Source organism: Gastrolobium bilobum, unplaced genomic scaffold (genome assembly GCF_033153095.1).
Source record: "Gastrolobium bilobum isolate Gb01-03AN ecotype WA unplaced genomic scaffold, APGP_CSIRO_Gbil_v1 utg33563, whole genome shotgun sequence".
In the NCBI taxonomy this organism is placed as follows: Eukaryota; Viridiplantae; Streptophyta; class Magnoliopsida; order Fabales; family Fabaceae; genus Gastrolobium; species Gastrolobium bilobum.
In genome coordinates this window covers 20,997-39,580 of record NW_026896599.1, presented here as the reverse complement: position 1 = coordinate 39,580, position 18,584 = coordinate 20,997, and the positions used below count along the sequence as shown (strand labels likewise).

The window sequence follows — 18,584 nt, the reverse complement described above, 5'->3', positions numbered from 1 at the left end:
TGGAAGAGAGGCCCTGCTCTGATACCACTTGTAACGCCCGTCCGCTTCAAGAATCAATGATTATCCCCACATACTAACACGAGACTTTTCAGTGTGCTTTTTCCTCACTCGCACACTGCTCGGGAAAACTTCCTAGGAGGTCACCCATCCCAGAATTGCTCCAAGTCAAGCACGCTTAACTATGGAGTTCTTCCGATTCGGGCTACCGAAAAGCATATGCATCTTGTTAGCATAGGTAGTACCAATTAATTCTTATAAGCTATCACAAACTGTGTAGTCTTATACCTGCACTGCCTTTGGAATCCCTCTATTTCGGGTGTCGATTCGATTCATTCATGCATGTAACCCCCGCTGGAAGCTTGTCAGGAGCCGCTCCTTGTCCGTGCCTCTTTGCACCGGCGATCACTTCCTACCCTCGTCAGCGCTCGGGATGTTACATGATAAATATTTTTCCATGTCTTAATAAATTAAATTAATATATAAAAATTTAACTACCGTTTATTTAAATTTCGTATCTATATAAAGGATATGTTGTTACAAATAAATGAAAAAAATTTGAAACATATAAAAAAAATTTACTTACGAGTCTCCCTTATACTCTATAAGATTATAAATATGTCTGGATTGATTTGTTTTACATGAAAATATATTTTTAACTAAATACTATCTTTGAAACATTTTGATTATAAGATTTTATTAAAGCAAATTAAATCTAGTTAACCAGGCACTAAACATTCATCCATTAAATAAAAAACTCAAAGTCATATATGATTGATTTAAACAACTCATACACTGTACAAATAGAACAACTACTTTATATAAAAGATCATTCAGCTATCTAAGTTCATGTTCTCATTGGTTTAAAATTAATAAAAGACTTTCCTTTTTAATAACAATGATAAAATTTACCAGTAAACAATTTAGTTTTCAACACTCATTTTTTATTATTATCAAATAACCATACAATATTTAGTTATTGCATTATTAAATTTTGATAAATTACATGATAAAATAAATTCCAATATATATAGTATAACTATTTATTTGTAACTATACATTCAAAGTGGGACAAAAACAACTATGCTAGTAAACATCTGTTCACTAACAAAGAAAAAGTTTACGTACTCAAACATCTTATAGAATGATATCTCACGGCCATATATATATGTAAGAGTGGACTGGGTAATCAATCATCTTTTCATTGGTAACAAAACTTTAGTTTTTTCACAGAACAGAAGAATTAATGAACCGTGGAAAACACTTGAATTATAACATTAATCCCTTTAGAGTTGGGTAAGGGTTTTGTTACTTGAATTAATTAGTGTAATAAGATATTTGTTCAGATTTAGAGCATTTACTTCCTCTTTGCATTTAACGAGGAACCCTTCGATTACCTAAACTTTGAAGACTCCAACAGTCACTAATCTGTGCCTTCTTTTCCTCAAGATACCAAACGACCCTTTGTCCATTCTTTTCATTTTCCCCTTGTTTTCTCTATAAATATTCATTTAAGCTGAAGCTGAAACTCCATTCATCATAAGCATATCAAAAGACTAAATTTTCATTGTGCACCTTCTGTGTGTGATTGTTAAGTAAAAATGGTTGGAGGAAAGGCAACCAAGGTTACTTCTGGTAAACGTGACAATTCACTTGCATTAGTTCATGCAGCAGAACAGCCTCAGCCTCAGCCTGTTTCTGTTGCACCAATAGCTTTCTCCTATAATGAGAGAATACGTCCAATACTTGATGCTGTTGAAAATCTAAGGCGTCTTAACATTGCTAAAGAGGGAATACAGCTTCCAACCATTGTTGTTGTTGGCGACCAATCTTCTGGCAAGTCTAGTGTTCTTGAATCTCTTGCTGGTATTAGCTTACCACGTGGTCAGGGCATTTGCACCAGGGTGCCCTTGGTGATGAGGCTCCAAAACCACTTGCTTCCAAAGCCAGAGCTTGTGTTGGAGTTTAATGGCAAAAGCATTTCCACTGACGAGGAACATGTTTCTGATGCCATAAACATTGCCACAGAAGAGCTTGCAGGTCATGGGAAGGGGATTTCTAATGCCCCATTGACTTTGGTGGTGAAGAAGAATGGTGTTCCTGATCTAACAATGGTTGATCTTCCAGGTATAACTCGTGTGCCTGTTCATGGTCAACCTGAGAATATATATGACCAGATTAAGGATATCATCATGGAGTATATAAGGCCTGAAGAAAGCATTATCTTGAATGTTCTTTCTGCAACTGTTGATTTTACTACTTGTGAGTCCATCAGGATGTCACAGACTGTTGATAAAACTGGTTTGAGGACACTTGCTGTTGTTACAAAGGCTGACAAGTCTCCTGAAGGCTTGTTAGAGAAGGTCACTGCTGATGATGTGAACATTGGTCTTGGTTATGTTTGTGTTAGAAACCGAATTGGAGATGAATCTTATGAAGAAGCAAGAATGGAAGAAGAAAAGTTGTTTGAGTCTCATCCACTTCTTTCCAAAATAGACAAGTCTATTGTTGGTGTTCCTACTTTGGCTCAAAAGCTTGTTCAGGTTCAAGCTACTATTATATCTAAAACATTGCCAGAGATTGTCAAGAAAATCAATGAGAAGCTGACTCATAATTTGTCTGAGTTAGATAAATTGCCCGTTAACTTATCTTCAGTAGCTGATGCCATGACTGCTTTCATGCATGTTATTGGATTGTCAAAAGAGTCTCTCAGAAAAATTCTTCTGAGAGGAGAATTTGAAGAGTACCCTGAGGACAAGCACATGCATTGCACTGCTCGATTGGTGGAGATGCTTGATGCTTACTCAAGTGAATTTTACAATTGTGCTGAGAGTGATGCCACCAAGGATTTTCTAATGGAAGAGATAAAGGTGCTGGAAGAAGCCAAATGGATTGGTCTTCCAAACTTCATGCCCCGCACTGCTTTTCTTACTATACTGCAGAGGAAAGTGAATGGTATTGCAAAGATGCCGATAGGTTTTGTTGATAATGTATGGAACTATCTTGAGACAGTGGTGACTTCTGTTCTAATGCGTCATTGTGAAAACTATTATCAGCTTCTGATGTCTGCTAGAAGAGCTGGGCAGACTCTTATTGCTAAGAAGAAGGAAAGATCAATAAGGCATGTGATGGAAGCGGTGGAAATGGAAAAGCATACGGATTACACTTGTAATCCTGAGTTTATGCAGGAATATAATAGGTTAATATCTCATCAAGATGCTTTTCTGAATAATGTTTTGAAAAATGAGAATAAGCCAGACAATGTAGTGATTGAAGGGGTTGGGCATATTGATGTTCGTGATTTGAGGAAATACTCTCAAGGTGTGCTTAGTCAAGCATTTGATTTGAAGGTACGGATGATTGCATATTGGAAGATTGTCCAGAGGAGGCTTATAGACAGCATTGCTTTGCATTTGATGTTGAGTATTAACAATGTTGTAAACAAGGATTTTGAAAAGGAGATTGTTCATGATCTGTTATCTCCAAGTGGAGGGGGAATCGAAAGGCTGTTAGAGGAATCTCCTTCTATTTCTGGGAAGCGAGAAAGGCTTAGTAGGAGCGTCAAAGTTCTAAGAGATAGTAAGGAAACGGTGGCTAATATAATGGACAGAATTGGAAGCTATGGTGATAATTAGAAGTATTGCTGTGTGTTTCTCATATTGTCCCGTCTTCTCATCAAGCTTTTTAATCTTTTTGGAACCTATCCTCTTAGTTGGTGTGGTTGTTTTTTGTTTTTTTCTTATTGCGATTGTATTGTGATCAACTTTTATTTATCAGTGGAATTAAGTTGGATATTTTCAGTTTTGTATAATGACCCTAACTGGTAAATCTTAGTTAGAGATTTAATTTAAGGATTTAAATGCCATAATTAGATTCAGTGAGCGATTTCGAGTATTTTGACTGTAATCATGTCTATGTTATGAACAGTGCGTTCTGCCGGAGAATTTACAGTTTTGTAAATTAACCGGTAGAGCTTAAAATGAGCAAAATAATTTTAGGAGCATAATTTGAAAATTCTGATGACAAATATGAGTTCAGAACGAAAAATTGTATAGTCTGGCACTTTCCGTGAAAATCTCGTGAATAGTGTTTCTATCGGGTATTTTGTACTGCTGTTTAAGCAACCGGTAGAGTCCAGAAATAAAAAATTGATGAAATAAGAATAAGAAAGTCCAATATATGCCAAGCAAGTCAATATAGGCCCAAGAAAATGATAAGTTTATAAGTTTTAAGTTTCGTAAGTAAATGAAGTACAATTAGTGATGCACAGTGCATTTCGTCAAAAACGGTGCAAAAACCATACTGTGAATTATGAATATTGTTCCTTAGGAAATAAAAATTAATGTAAATGATTTTAGGAAATAAAAATATGTTTGCAGCTTTGAGTTAGTTCCGGGTCAATTTAAGTTAAAATACGCGATAGAAAAACATCTGTTAAAAAAGGCCACATGTGCTAGCCTTATAAGTGACTTAGTCTCGTTATCCCAAATCAGTTTCTCTCTCCTCTCACCCTCTCAAAACCGAGCTGCACCATTGGAGAAGGGGGGTAGGGTTTTGAATTTCTTCTCCTTGATTCTCCATCATTTCTACTCCAAATTCAAAGACCCACCACATGAAATTGCTTGTAAAACACCCAATGAACCCATTCCAACCATCAATTTGAGGTTTTGTTGAGTGTGTGAAGAGTTATTCCTCCTCTCATTTTTGAGTTACTATTCATTGGAGGAGAAAAAGTGAGTTTTTGGATGGAGCTTGGCTTGGAGATTGCTCTCTAGGCTTTGTACAAGTGTTTAGAGGTAAGAAACCTCTATTTCCATGATATTATTTTGATGATTTAAGTTATGAAATTGATGAGCATATTTTGTTGGGAAATAATTGATGTTAGAATGTGAAATTTATGATGGATTATTGTTGTTTAGGAAGTTATAGTGTTGAGTAAGCATTCACATGTGATATAAAAATTTAAAAGTCCTATTGCATCTTCCTCCTAGGTTTCGGCCATCATGGAGTGAGTAGGAGTTATTGTGGAAAAAATTATATTATGTATTGTGAAGGTATAGTGTGTTGGAAATGAGTGAAAATGGATGAGTTAGTAAGAATGCCTAAGTAAAAAGGACTTGGTGTCTAAACTCAAAATAGGAATTTAGTGGAAGCATTCCTAGATGTTTGCAAGTTGTAATGAAGTAACGAAAATGCATTGTAAAGAGAAGGATCTTTGGAAATTCCCCTTGTAGGATTCGACCTATAGGGTATTTAGGGATATATTTTGTACATTTCATTTTAAATAAAATGTGTTGTAATAAAGTGTATAAAGGTGATGAGTTTTGAAGAAAAATAGCATGATTTATGTTGAAAATTCCTAAGGGAATGGTTGATTAAATTAAAGAACACCAACTGTTATAAAGAGGTCTAGACTTGTGTATTGGCATAGGATTGGCAAAAATGCAAAGAAAGGAAAATATGCGATAAAATGTATGCTTATGAAATAATTATGGTATTGCATCATTTTATTGATGCATTGTAAATTATTCTCTAGGTGTGCCTAGGGATTGAGAAGGATCGGAAATCTCTTGAAGCGATAAAAGTAACTTGTTCCACAAGTAAGCGTATTGGTAAAGCTTCAAGAGGTAAGCTCTAGGTTTAAGGAGTCTTTTCCTGCTTGAGTGCTCCACCATGGTTAGTGAACTATGGTTGGACTGTATGACTGTGATTTAGATGCTTTGTATAGATGCATTCATATAGAGTTATTTGATAACATGATATGTTTTGCTCTGATATGACTTCTGTAATATGATTTCTGTAACAATCTCTGGCCATTGATTGTATAGTACCCGGATGTCCGCTTTGGGGTCCTCCCTCGGGACTGATGGTGTACGCCTCTGATATGTCTGGTTCCGCTTTGGGGTCCTCCCTCGGGAACACGTGCGTTGATTTCCGCTTGGGGTCCTCCCTTGGGAATGACGGCGCACATCTCTGATATGATATGGATATATGCTCTGTTCTGTTATGATATCTGTTATATGTTGTATTTGTATACTCTGTATCTGACTTTCATGCAGGAGTGAGCCAGGGGTATGGAGAATTCTCTATAAACCTGGAGCTTATTGAGATTTGTAATCTCACCCCTCTTTGGGGACATATTTTCAGGTGCCCAGATTCCCGGTGAGTCCTCACTAGGCAGGGACACGACACGTGGCTGAGGCAGTTGACAGATTGGATTTTGAGTGGCTGTAGGCTACTACCTTTTTGGAGTGTTTGATGTATTTTAGTATTTTCGCATTTGATGGATCATGATATTGATCCTTTATTGTGTATATGGCCTGTATATGTTTTGTACATGTCTGTCGCTTTGATGCATGTACATTTGGGTATTCAGGCACGTTATATGATGAGGTAGTATTCAGATATGTTTACGTGTTGGATTGCATGCTGTTAGATATAGTGGCACTGAGCCAAGTTATGCATGCGCCCATGGATGGACATTTGATTATATTTGTATAAACTGTTTATCAAGAAATGCTTCTGTGAGGGATTGGAAAATCCCCAGTTGTCCGATTTATAGAGGAAACTCTGCCCGATTTTCGTTTACGACGAATGAGAATTTAAAAAGGAAAAAGAAAAAGTTAGCTCGTATTTTCAGAAGTTAAGTCTTCCGCTGTTTCTGTTTATATCATGTGTATGTTAATTGAACCGGCTCGAGACGGGGATGTTACATTTTGCAGGGTGTGGCATGTCTTATTAGTACATAACCATAAAAAAAAAAAGTTTGCAACAAAAATCTCTTGTTAATCTATCGCCACGATATATAAGTTCAATTCAAAAAAATGAGAATGCAATTTACGTTGTACGAGATGCTATCGTGAGCGAGAGCAGTGTTGGAACTTGGAACTAGTCATTCAATCGACTCTATTTGATGGTAAAAGACAGAAGTGAAGTTGGTTTAACTGGTTTAATAATATCAAAAAGGAAAATTATACTCTTATGTTACATAAGATTACTCTCTCATTTTACACTCACATAAAAAGACGTGCATCTCTTTTCTTTTTTTTAAAATTGGTGGGCTCCACTTAATTTATCTCACAACATGAGATAATTTTTCTCCTACAACATGAGAAAAGTAAAACCCTATCAAAAAAGATACTAACAAAGTTAAAACTTATTTTGTCATTTTTGGGTTGTGTAAATTCCAAGCTTATCAATTAAGTAGAAGAAAAGTGATTCTTAGTATAAGAGATTCTTATATACTGTATACAAATGTAAAATAATTTTTTCTTTAAAAAAATGATTTTAAAATTATCATATATTTCTAAAATCATTAAGATGAGAAAAAAAAATTCTTATTAAAAATTTACCAAAGGCATATTTTGTAGTCAACATTGAAAACAAATGAATTTTAAAATAGTAGTTATGGAGTTGTGCTAGGTCTCATATTCAAGCCTCACTTAACAATAATATCGAAGACATTTAATTCATTCCTTAACGGAGATGTCCGGGTGCGCATTAGTTTGATGTATAGAGTTTTTGCGTTAATGGGTCCGCCAATGTGATGTAATAGGTGCTTACAAAAGGGATGGGCAATGAAATGGAAAAAACAAAACGTCATGGTGGGGTAAGTAAGTGAACACTACAATCGTTCGTAAAGCATTCCTATATCATCAAAGGATAAGTTCTGAAATTTGATTTCTCACCTCGTTTAACTTGATAAACTTCTTTTAACACGTAGGAATATTACTTTTGAGTTTTGACACCGCCACCCCCTTGAGAAGACCAATTTTTCAGTGGTCGAAACCAATAAAAAATGTGACAACTATTTAAAAGAGAAGAGAGTAAAAAAAAAAAAAAGTATACAAGTATCACTTGTCCAACTTGGGGGAGGACCACTGGAATTTTTTGCCACCCCCTCCCCAAAATCTCGCGTATAACTTTGTTGTAATTCTCACCTACGCCTCCACCCCACACATGACACTCAAGATAAAATGACAAATCAAATTTTCAATCACAACGATGAATAAGATATTAGTAGGGTTGTTTTCAAAAAAAAAAAAAAAAAGATATTAGCAGGGTTTAATTTCCCATCCAGTAACACATTAGTAGCTTTGATGTCTCGATGAACATTCTTGAGTCTTGATTCTTCATGAAGAAAAGCAAGACCTTTTGCTATGCCAATACAGATCCTAAGCCTTATGGGCCAATCAAGTTTAAGTTTAGGATATGCAAAAAGAAGTAATAGTTTATTTAATATGAATCGTGATCGTCAATTTCAATTTCCCTTCAGCTAAAGTGATAGAATTGGGAAAACGAAAAAAGAAAAAAAAATTACATGATAAATAAATTGCAATGTAGTATAATTATTTAGGATTTAATGTTTATTATCTTTTAAGAGATAAATATATTTTCTATACATATAAAAGTGGGCTTTTTTGACCTTTTTGCCCCTCATTAATTAATTAATAATTATTTTGTCCCTTATCCAGAACTATCTACCAACATGTCTCTCTTTAATCGATTAATTTGAAGATTTAATCGATTAAATGATCAAAATAGACAAAAATAATTAACTTGAAGATTTAATCGATTAAATCTTCAAGTTAATCGATTAAATCTTCAATAATAATAGCATCAACTTTTTGGTCATCATACAATTTAACTAAATCATTACACAGGTAAGTTAGAGTGCCATATAAGCAGCAAACGTACGGCTATAACTAATAAAGTTTTGACATCTTAATACCTTATACCAGTCAACCTAGCCAAAAATCCAAATTAAAGGTAGTCTTGATAAGTTAATCCTTAGATATTGGATTACGATGAGGAACAGATTCAGCAAGAAAGAGCAATGAAGATCTCTAATTATGCGAATATAGTTTTGTTGATATTAAAGGTGATATTTCATTTGATGTTTCTATGTATTCATTTATCACTCTAAGGAACTGTTCTGATTAGAATTGTACTATAGGTTGTTGAGGATGTTTAAGTTCTAAAATTTTCCATTTTCCTGTGTCTTTTAATTTGATGTTCCTTTTAGTGATGTAACAATATGCACATCCATATCTAGATTTATGCCACAGTAAGGAGTGAGTCAATAGCTATTGCAGCATCGAAGAATATAAATATCTACAAATACCCAATCAGAAAGCTGAGGGTGCAGCCTGTGGGCATAATTATATTTGCTGCTGTCATGGCAACACTTGGTGCGTCAAACTGACTTAAAATATTCCTACTTTCACACTGTTCATTCTGTTGTTACTCGAATGTTTATATCAAAAGTGTTTCCTCCTCCCGAGAGATGCAAGCTCCTTGAAGATTTATTTGAGGGTTATGTTTATCTCATTTTACATGAGATAAATATCTCTCCTACACACACAAAAAGGAGTTGGGTCCCACCACTTATGTCAATTATTTTTGTATTTCTTTTCCTACAACATAAGAAAAATATATCCCTTTATTTGATTAACTCGAAGATTTATTTGATTAAATTTTTATGTCAATTATTTTTGTCAGTTCATGATCATTTATCGATTAAATCTTCAAGTTAATCGATTAATGAGAGACAGATTAGTAGATAATTTTAAATAAGGGACAAAATAATTATTAATTAATGAATAACAAAAGGGTCAAAAAGCCTATAAAAATGTGTAAAACTCATATAGATATATATATAAAAAGAAACAAGAGAAAAAAATACAAATTCCATATATTTTTATGAATCTGTAAAAATAAAATTATTTCATACTACATTAGCAACGATAAATCCAAATTTATTTGATACTATACTTTCAGAGTTGGACAGAAATAACTATACTTGTATACATTTGTTACTTTACGTACTCACACATCTTATAATAAGTGCGAACACCCAAAATTTAACTTTTTCAAACATTAATATCTATTTAACTTTTTCAAAATTTATCTAGTCTCTTATTTTATTTATTTTATTTTTTTCATTATTATTATTTTTTTGTTTTTTAAGTGAAATTAAGAAAAAAATAAAAATAAAAAGACAAAAAAATATAACACATAAGACCCATTTCGTTTTTTTTTTAAAGTGGGAGGGAGAAATTATGGCCTAAACTCAAAAGAGTCGTTCGGTAGAGGAGAAAAAAAAAATTTGGTTGAAAAACTCAATTATAGGGAATATAGTGATAGAGTAGAATTTCTTGGAAAAGTTAAAAAATAATTGTTTGGTAAGTCAAAATATTATCAAAAAAATTAATTTAAATTTCTTGAATCTATTTTTGGTTGAAAATAAAATATTACTGGAAAAATGATGTGAAATTATGAAATAAGAATACCACTTTTCAAAATGATGTGGATCTATGTTCAACAAGAATATTTTCAGATATTTATTATATGTGTAGGAGAAAACATTTTTTTTAATGGGGAATGATCAGTTTACAATTTTTTTTTTACAAATTATACTAAATATGACCGGTCATATTTCAATTAAGAGTGTATGACCGGTTATACTTAGTGTAATTTATAAGAGTTTGTAAATAAAAAGTTTGTAAATATGATCTTCTCTTCTTTTAATATAGGAAGTTTTGAACACTTTATAATTTGCATGAAATAACAAAGCATGGAGAATATTAAGAAAGATGTGATTGATGCTTGCGATAAAATTGTAATTAAAATAATATTTTTATAGCACAGGATGTTTTCCTTTGTAGTTATATTATAAGTTTGATATTTCTCATGATATATATAATGAGCCTTTTTATATCATAAAGATAAAAAATATATGGAACATGTATATTAGAAAAAATTATAGGTGAGATTCATATAAGGTCGCATAATATAAGACCTGATTGTATAAGATCTGATTAAATTTTAATGTTATCATGTGTTTGGTATGTGTTGTTTCCCGGCAAGTATACGGATCGCACAAGTAATATAATGATAAGAAAAGTTCGTCTCCACAGGAATTGTGATCGTATATCAAATAATCGTCCTTTCAAGAATGGAGGAGTTCAAATAGTCTGTGACAAATATTTTCAATTTGTGTAAAAGTGAGAACTGAAAATAAAGACTTGTTTTTGGCTTTTTGTTATGAGAAATAGAACAATAAAAATGAGAATTGATTTGTGAAATATGAGAAAAGCATTGTAGCTAAAGTGCACTAACCATATGATCCCTACTTCTTACTTTGGATTGATTTAAGAATACTTATTTATATAAATACTCAGATAATTATCATTTGGAATTAATTAGTTAAATTTCAATCACTTGGCAATTTAACCCTTTAACCTCAATTAGAATCCTAATCCCTTAGTAACCCCTCATGAAAATTAAGCAATGAACACGATAACTAAAACATCTGCAATTAAATATACATCTATTCCTAGCATGCATAATAATTGTTATCTTACCCCCTTTCAAGATCAAAACCCCAATATTCCTATCTAGGGTTCTAACCCTCAAACTATCATCAACTATTAGATTGATTAAGTCTAACAAAGAAAATAGAAATTTCGCACAAGGTAAAGATAAAGAAATTTATATAAACGAGAAGAAATAAACCAATCCGTCGTAACAAGGGTTCACAAAAGGTTTGTGACCCTAACTACAATAAAGAAAACTTAGCCAACCATTATCATGGCTGATAAATTCAATATTCAATGTTACTTGAGAATGTAGATGGAAGAATAAAGAAGATCAAGAATTTTTCTACGGAGCTCTCCTTCTGACTGCACGACGGTCTCCTTCGGTCCAGTTTTCTAATTCTGTGCTGAGTATCCTTTTTATAGTCCCCATTTTCATCTTCCAAAACTGCCTTTTTAAAAACATTGTGATTTCGCAATATGGCGCTCTTAGCGTCAATTTCATGCTAAGAGTGTGGCTATCTCTGAATGCTGACGCCACTAGCGTGGGTTCCACGCTATCAGTGTGGGAGCAAGTATGGTTTCACGCCATCAGCGTGAGTTCCACGCTATGAGTGTGGAGGTCTCTGATTCTTCACGCCATCAGCGTGATATCCACGCTATGAGCGTAGATTTTCATTTTGACAAATCTCCATTTGGCTCCAGTTTTGTCTGCTTTTCCTACAAAATCAGCATAAAATCAGTTGAACAATCCTGGATTTGGAATTTCAGCAAAGCAACAATAAACGTTGTCTTTTTACTCTTTTGGCTTGAATTTACCCATATGCTGAAGGCATATCAATATGGTATTGTATAAAATAATATCCTCCCATATTTTAAAAATTAATATATTAAAAAAATATTTTAATATATTAATATTGAAATGATATACTAGTTCTTGGAAATTATACTTGTAAAGAATATTAATACATCAATCCCTTATCAAGCCTAATCTCATCCCCTTTAAACTTGATTAAGTTGTACATCATTTTGAATTGTATAAGCTTATACTATACGATGATCACACCAAACAATTGAAAATGTCATAACATATAGTATAAACTTATGCTATCATGCTTTATACACACACCAAACAGGCCATTATATTATTTACTAAAAATTATGTACAAACCATAACACCTCCACACTGAACACAAGATTTTGTATTTTCCATTTTACATGTGCAGTGAATTCTTCCCGTATTGTTATATTATATCCCACCAATCCCTTATTATATGTATTGTTATTTACTATCCAATATTTTCCATTACTATGATATGTTCTAATTTTTATAATATTTGAAATTTATTATATAATATTAGAAAATTAATTGATATTTATCAAATTAATATAATAAAAATTAAAAATTGATTCCAAATAAATCTCACTCTAATATGTAAGAGATTTTCAATTTAAAAATATAATAATAAATATTTACATCTTTATATTTCTTTGCAAAATAGATGAATATTATAAGTTTGAGATAAATTATTTTATCTATTTTTTCATGTCTATCTTATCTATTACTCTCAATATCGTTAGATCATAATCTCAACTAATATTGAAATTTTTCTCTTCTTTTGAGATTTTAATTTAACGGTGTTGAGGATTGATAGATAAAATAAGTATGAAAAATAATATTTAGAATAATCTATCCGTATCAGTTTAGGTTTATTTTTATTAAATTATTGAATATTATATATAATATAATATATATAAATTAGTAAATTATTTAATATTAAATTGTGTCATAATATACTGAAATCTAATATAAAATTAACGTGTCTAAATGTTGTGTCGATATTAGTGTGGGTGCAACATAAATTATTTATTTATTATTTGCTACCTATTGTGATTGTAGCTCAAATGGAATTTAGAGGAAAAAGAATTAAATATTATTTTTTAATAAAAAATACTAAAAAAATTTCATTTGAAAATCTGTAGCAATCAATCGTCAAAATTAGGCCGTTTAAAGGGTTGGATCGCATCCCATTTTATGTGGGACTGGTTACGCCCAAAATATGATACAGAAAGTGAAGAAATGTATTCCTCGAAATTTTACAATTCAAGAATGCTAATACATAGATCAGCAAAAGTACAATTGAAAAGTATAATAGGAGGGAACTGAACTACTACTGCATATAATTGTTGAATGTTGAGGACCACAGCTGCTGCCTAGCTCCCTAACTGTTGTTACATGGATAAAAAATGATGGGACCCGTTACTTTGATAAAAAAAAGAAGTTGGGGACAATTTTCGATGAGGCGCAAGGAGAAGGTATTTTTATGCTGAAACAGGAGAAAAACATATCTCATAAATATAACACTCATACGAAGAATTCATATAAGAATTTGTTTGGATGATTTTTTTTTTCCTTCAACGGTTATTGTTTTAAGGAAAAAATACATATTTTATTTTAAATTTGTTTGAATGTCTGTTTTTAAAAAAATAGAAATCATAAAAAAAAATTAAAAATTTATTTTTTTTAGAAGCTAAAAATTTTAACTTTTAAAAAAAAAAATTGAAGTCAAAATTTAAATATTTTTTCAAAAACTAAATATTTTTATAAGTATACAAATAACTTTAATTTTTATAAAAATATACTTAACTTTAATTTTTATAAAAAAAAAATTATTTTTTCTTGAAGGCAAAACAAACGTGCTGTTCACGGCGACACACAATACACATTGTTATCAGGATGAATCTCCTTTTAGATAGTTTTGCTAATTAAAAACCTTTTTGACTGACTTGGGCGTTCTTGTTATTTCATATCCTTCTGTACCGAACAAGGGAAGCATCAATATCCAGCCTATTAAGAGTTTTTATAGGGTTCATTATTATAGTAAGTCAATTATTATAATTATTATACATCAATAGATAATTGTGTTTTACTTAGTTTAGTTAAAGGGTTCATCTAATTTTATGATGCATGAGAGAAAAAGTTTCATATTATAGACACATATATGATAAGACCCATCATTTATGAAAAGAAAAAAAATGTTATGATTTTTGATGAATCTATTAAAGATAAAATTATTCTTATATTACAAAAAAAAAAATTCCCTTAGTTAAGATGTATAATTGTTTTAGTTAGATTAGTTATTGTTTTAGTTATATCTGATGGCAGTCATGTATACTGTTGCGAAATAGGCAAGTATATCGTTCGTTTCAAGTAATAAAATGATGAGTAGAGTATCGTCTCCACGAGAATTGAAGCACCAAATTTATTATAATTATTCCTTTCTTGTCGGATTAATAAAATTGGTTTACAGACAGTTGTAATTTGTGAAAAACAAGAACAAATCAAGAAGATATAAATAGTTTCCAAGATTCTTTTTAAACTCAAGAACACAGATTAATGGTTGAGAAAATATTTGAGAAAATATTGCGGTAAAGAGAAACAAACACTTTAATGCTCCCCACCTTGTAACCTGAATTAACGTTTATCTTTAATTATGCAATTGATCAAACAATTCACCATCTTTTAATTAATTGGTTAAGCCTTAATTCCTTAATAACTTTAACTTTATTAACTCTATTAGAATCCTAATCCCTTTTCAAGTTAAACCTTAGAATCAGTGAATCTTTCACGTTTGCAATTCATATAGCCTATCCCTAGTGCATACATAAACAGTTATCTTGCCTTTTGTCAGGAATTAAAATCTCAATATTCCTATTGAAAATCCTAACCCTCGCAATCCTAATAGATTGATCGGTTCTAGAAGAATTATACGATGAAGAACAAGCAAAATAAATTCAATTGGAATAAATAAATATATATTTAACCAAACTACAAGGGGTTCACAAATTAATGAATCAAAAAGAATTCATGAAAGAATAAAACCAGAGATAGAAGAAGATAAGGAAGAAATCTTGAATCTTCAACTTTTATGAGTATTGATCTTTAGCCTTTCAAATCCCAGAGCTCTCTCTCAAATTGTCTTTTTGTAATCTCCTACCTCGCAAAAGATCTCCCTTTTAGGGTTTTTGCTTCCTCTTTATATCCCGCTGCCCAATCAGGTCATAATCTTCTGAATTATTTGAATTAATTTTTGTTTTTAGCAAAATCCAAAAAATCAGAATTGCACCCGCAAGGCCCGCGCGATCAGCGCCAGTTTCGCGCGATCCGCGCTGGCAATCAGTGAAAGATCTCTGTGTTTGGCGCGATCAGCGTGGCATCAACGCCAGTTGCGTGAAAAGGCAGTGGGTTTGGCCATTTCATCCTCATTCTTGGGGCGATCAGCGCCACTATGATGTGATTCGCGTGAAAAGGCCGTGATCATGACGTGATCCGCGCCATTCTCACGTTGTTCACGTGCCGTGATCATGACGTGATCCGTGTTAAGGGACGCAAACCCTTAAACGATCTCTCAGTTAACATAACAGAGAAAACAAAGAGAAGAACAAGGAAAAGGAACGAAAACAAACTTGTATATTTCTGAATTCGGTAGCTCTTTCTCTAAAACTGAATTCTTTTTCTTTGATTCAGCCATTTTTTTCTTGGCTTTTTCATTTTCTTTCGCCTTACTTTCTCCTCCCTTTGCGTCCACCGTCAGCACCGCGAACGCCGAAACGCCCTCGCCGAAAGTCAACCACGGCAGATCCACCAAATTTAGAGAGTCCACAACATCAACCGACACCTTCTTAGGAGTATGGTGGATTTTCTTGAAGCAACTTTGCAGCACCACATTTTCCCTCGAACAATTTTCTCTACCCAAGATTGCAGCGTTGTTGGGAGCATGGTGCATGGTTCTTTGATTCAACGAAGATTGTGTTGCTCTTGCTGTCAAGGCATCAGTACCCAGAAGTGCAGCGTGAATTTGATGCAATAAATTCTTGATATTGAAGAACAAAGCTTGATCTTCAACGATACCTTGCTCCATTCGCGTTAGCATCTTGAACAAAGAGATTGGTGTGTTCAAAAATGAAAAGATTTAGGGATTGTGGAGATGCAGACTCCTACGAATCCATGATGTAGAATGAAAACACCAATGTTAAGGGACGCGAACCCTTAAACGATCTCTCAGTTAACAGAACAGAGAAAACAGAGAGAAGAACAAGGAAAAGAAACAAAAACAAACTTGTATATTTCTGAATGAATTGTATCAGTTACAATAGTTGTCCTTTTATTACAAAGACAGAAAACTATGAATGTCCTAACCTCTACCACGTCACATTTACAATAGCTATATCAGTTACTACAATATTAATCTATTAACCTTCTATTCTTACTCTAATACACTCACTGTAAGTAACCCTTAGGCTTGACGTACAATTAATATCATGTACAATTAATAGCTACTTACACGTAACAATCCGTGCCATTCTCACGTTGTTCACGTGAGGTGATTGTTTGCAACAATGACTTTTTCATGCTTTCTTCTTACAAAAACATAGAATCAAAGTGAGAACATGCCTGAAGATGGATTATCAATAATTCCTTTAAATTATCCACTTTTATTACTGAATTACGATCAAATCCTTGTTCTTTTTACTCTGAAATATCTATATGCTGAAGACATATCCTATACTACTGTATTTTTTGCTTTACTGATGTAAATATGTTTTCCCTTAATTAAATATGTTTTTATTAAATTGGGAAGGATCTTTTGACTCTAGAGTAAGACTTACAACTCTTACTCCTCATCTCAACCGTTGATTTTCGTTCATCTATAACAATTAATTATTTATTTATTTCAACGGTTGAGATGGACGGAAATCAACGGTTGAAATGAGGAGTAAGAGTTGTAAGTCTTACTCTAGAGTCAAAAGATCCTTCCCCTTATTAAATATATATATGTGGGAGCAGGATCATTTTACACCGGTGTAAGAATAATAAATCTTACACCAAATCTTAACCATTGATTTTCTACATCTAACGGTTAAGATTTATTAGGTCTCACTCATTAATTAATTTTTAATTTCCAATAAATCTCAACCATTGGATGCACGGAAATCAACAGTTAAGATTTAATGTAAGTTTTTTTATTATTACAGCAGTGTAACTTGATGTTATATGTGACTATCAAATGAGAATATCAGTTTCATAGGGACTCTCAAAAGTTTAACAGAGTGAGGCCTCAGCAGTGAGCTGCCCTCTGGGATTGTGTCATTGTTATCTTTTGTCATGACTCATGGTACGACTTTGGCTTCACTTGAAAAAGGGTATTCTAATATATTATAGAATTGTAAATAATCTGTACAAAGGGTTCTCTATTTATAGAGAATATTTGACCTACTTTTAACCTAATGGGCTTGGCCCAATACAACAAAGGGCTTGGCCCAATACAACAATAAATGACTAAATAAAAAACTAAATAATAACTAAATCAATATTATTTACAACACTCCCCCTCAAGCTGAGGAATAGATATTTAGCATTCACAGCTTGCTAGTAAGTTCTTGAAATCTGTCTGAAGGAAGCCCCTTTGTTAATAGATCAGCTAATTGACGCCCAGTGGGAATGTATGGAGTGGTAATCAACCCGCTATCAAGTTTCTCTTTGATGAAATGGCGGTCAACCTCAATATGTTTAGTCCGATCATGTTGAACTGGATTATGAGCTATACAAATAGCGGACTTATTATCACATAGCAGCTTCATAGGCCCCTCACATTTTATTTTGAGATCATCAAGAACAATTTTTAGCCACAGTAACTCACAAATGCCTTGAGCCATAGCTCGAAATTCAGCTTCTGCACTTGATCTGGCAACCACATCTTGTTTCTTACTTCTCCATGTCACCAAGTTACCGCAAAGAAACATGCAATAACCAGTGGTAGAACGACGATCAGTCACGGATCCAGCATAATCAGCATCTGTGTAGACTTCTAAAGATAGATTGCCATCACGTCGGAATAACAACCCTTTACCAGGAGTACCTTTAAGATACTGAAGAATTCTCTCTACTGCCTGCATGTGTTTTTCTTTTGGATCGTGCATAAACTGACTGACAACACTAACAGCATAAGCTAGGTCTGGTCTAGTATGGGCCAGATATATCAATTTCTCAACTAGTCGTTGATATTGTCCTTTATCAACTGGAGGACTCTCTTCTTCATAGCCCATCTTGTGATTCTGCTCAATAGGAGTATTAGAGGGTTTACACCCGAGCTTTCCTGCTTCTTTGAGAAGATCAAGAACATATTTCCTCTGGCTGATAAAAATTCCTTTGCTTGAATGAGCTACTTCTATCCCTAGGAAATATCTCAGTTTCCCAAGGTCTTTGAT

The 18,584-nt window shown here is 33.0% G+C and overlaps 1 protein-coding gene across 1 annotated transcript; it reads left to right on the top strand.

Moving 5' to 3' along the window:
• Nucleotides 1-1,598: 1,598 nt before the first annotated feature.
• LOC133300821 (dynamin-related protein 4C-like) lies at nucleotides 1,599-3,633 on the top strand. Its single transcript, XM_061500406.1, has one exon. It carries the CDS (start codon nucleotides 1,599-1,601, stop codon nucleotides 3,630-3,632), a length of 2,034 nt encoding a protein of 677 aa, XP_061356390.1. The 3' UTR covers nucleotide 3,633.
• Nucleotides 3,634-18,584: the final 14,951 nt, after the last annotated feature.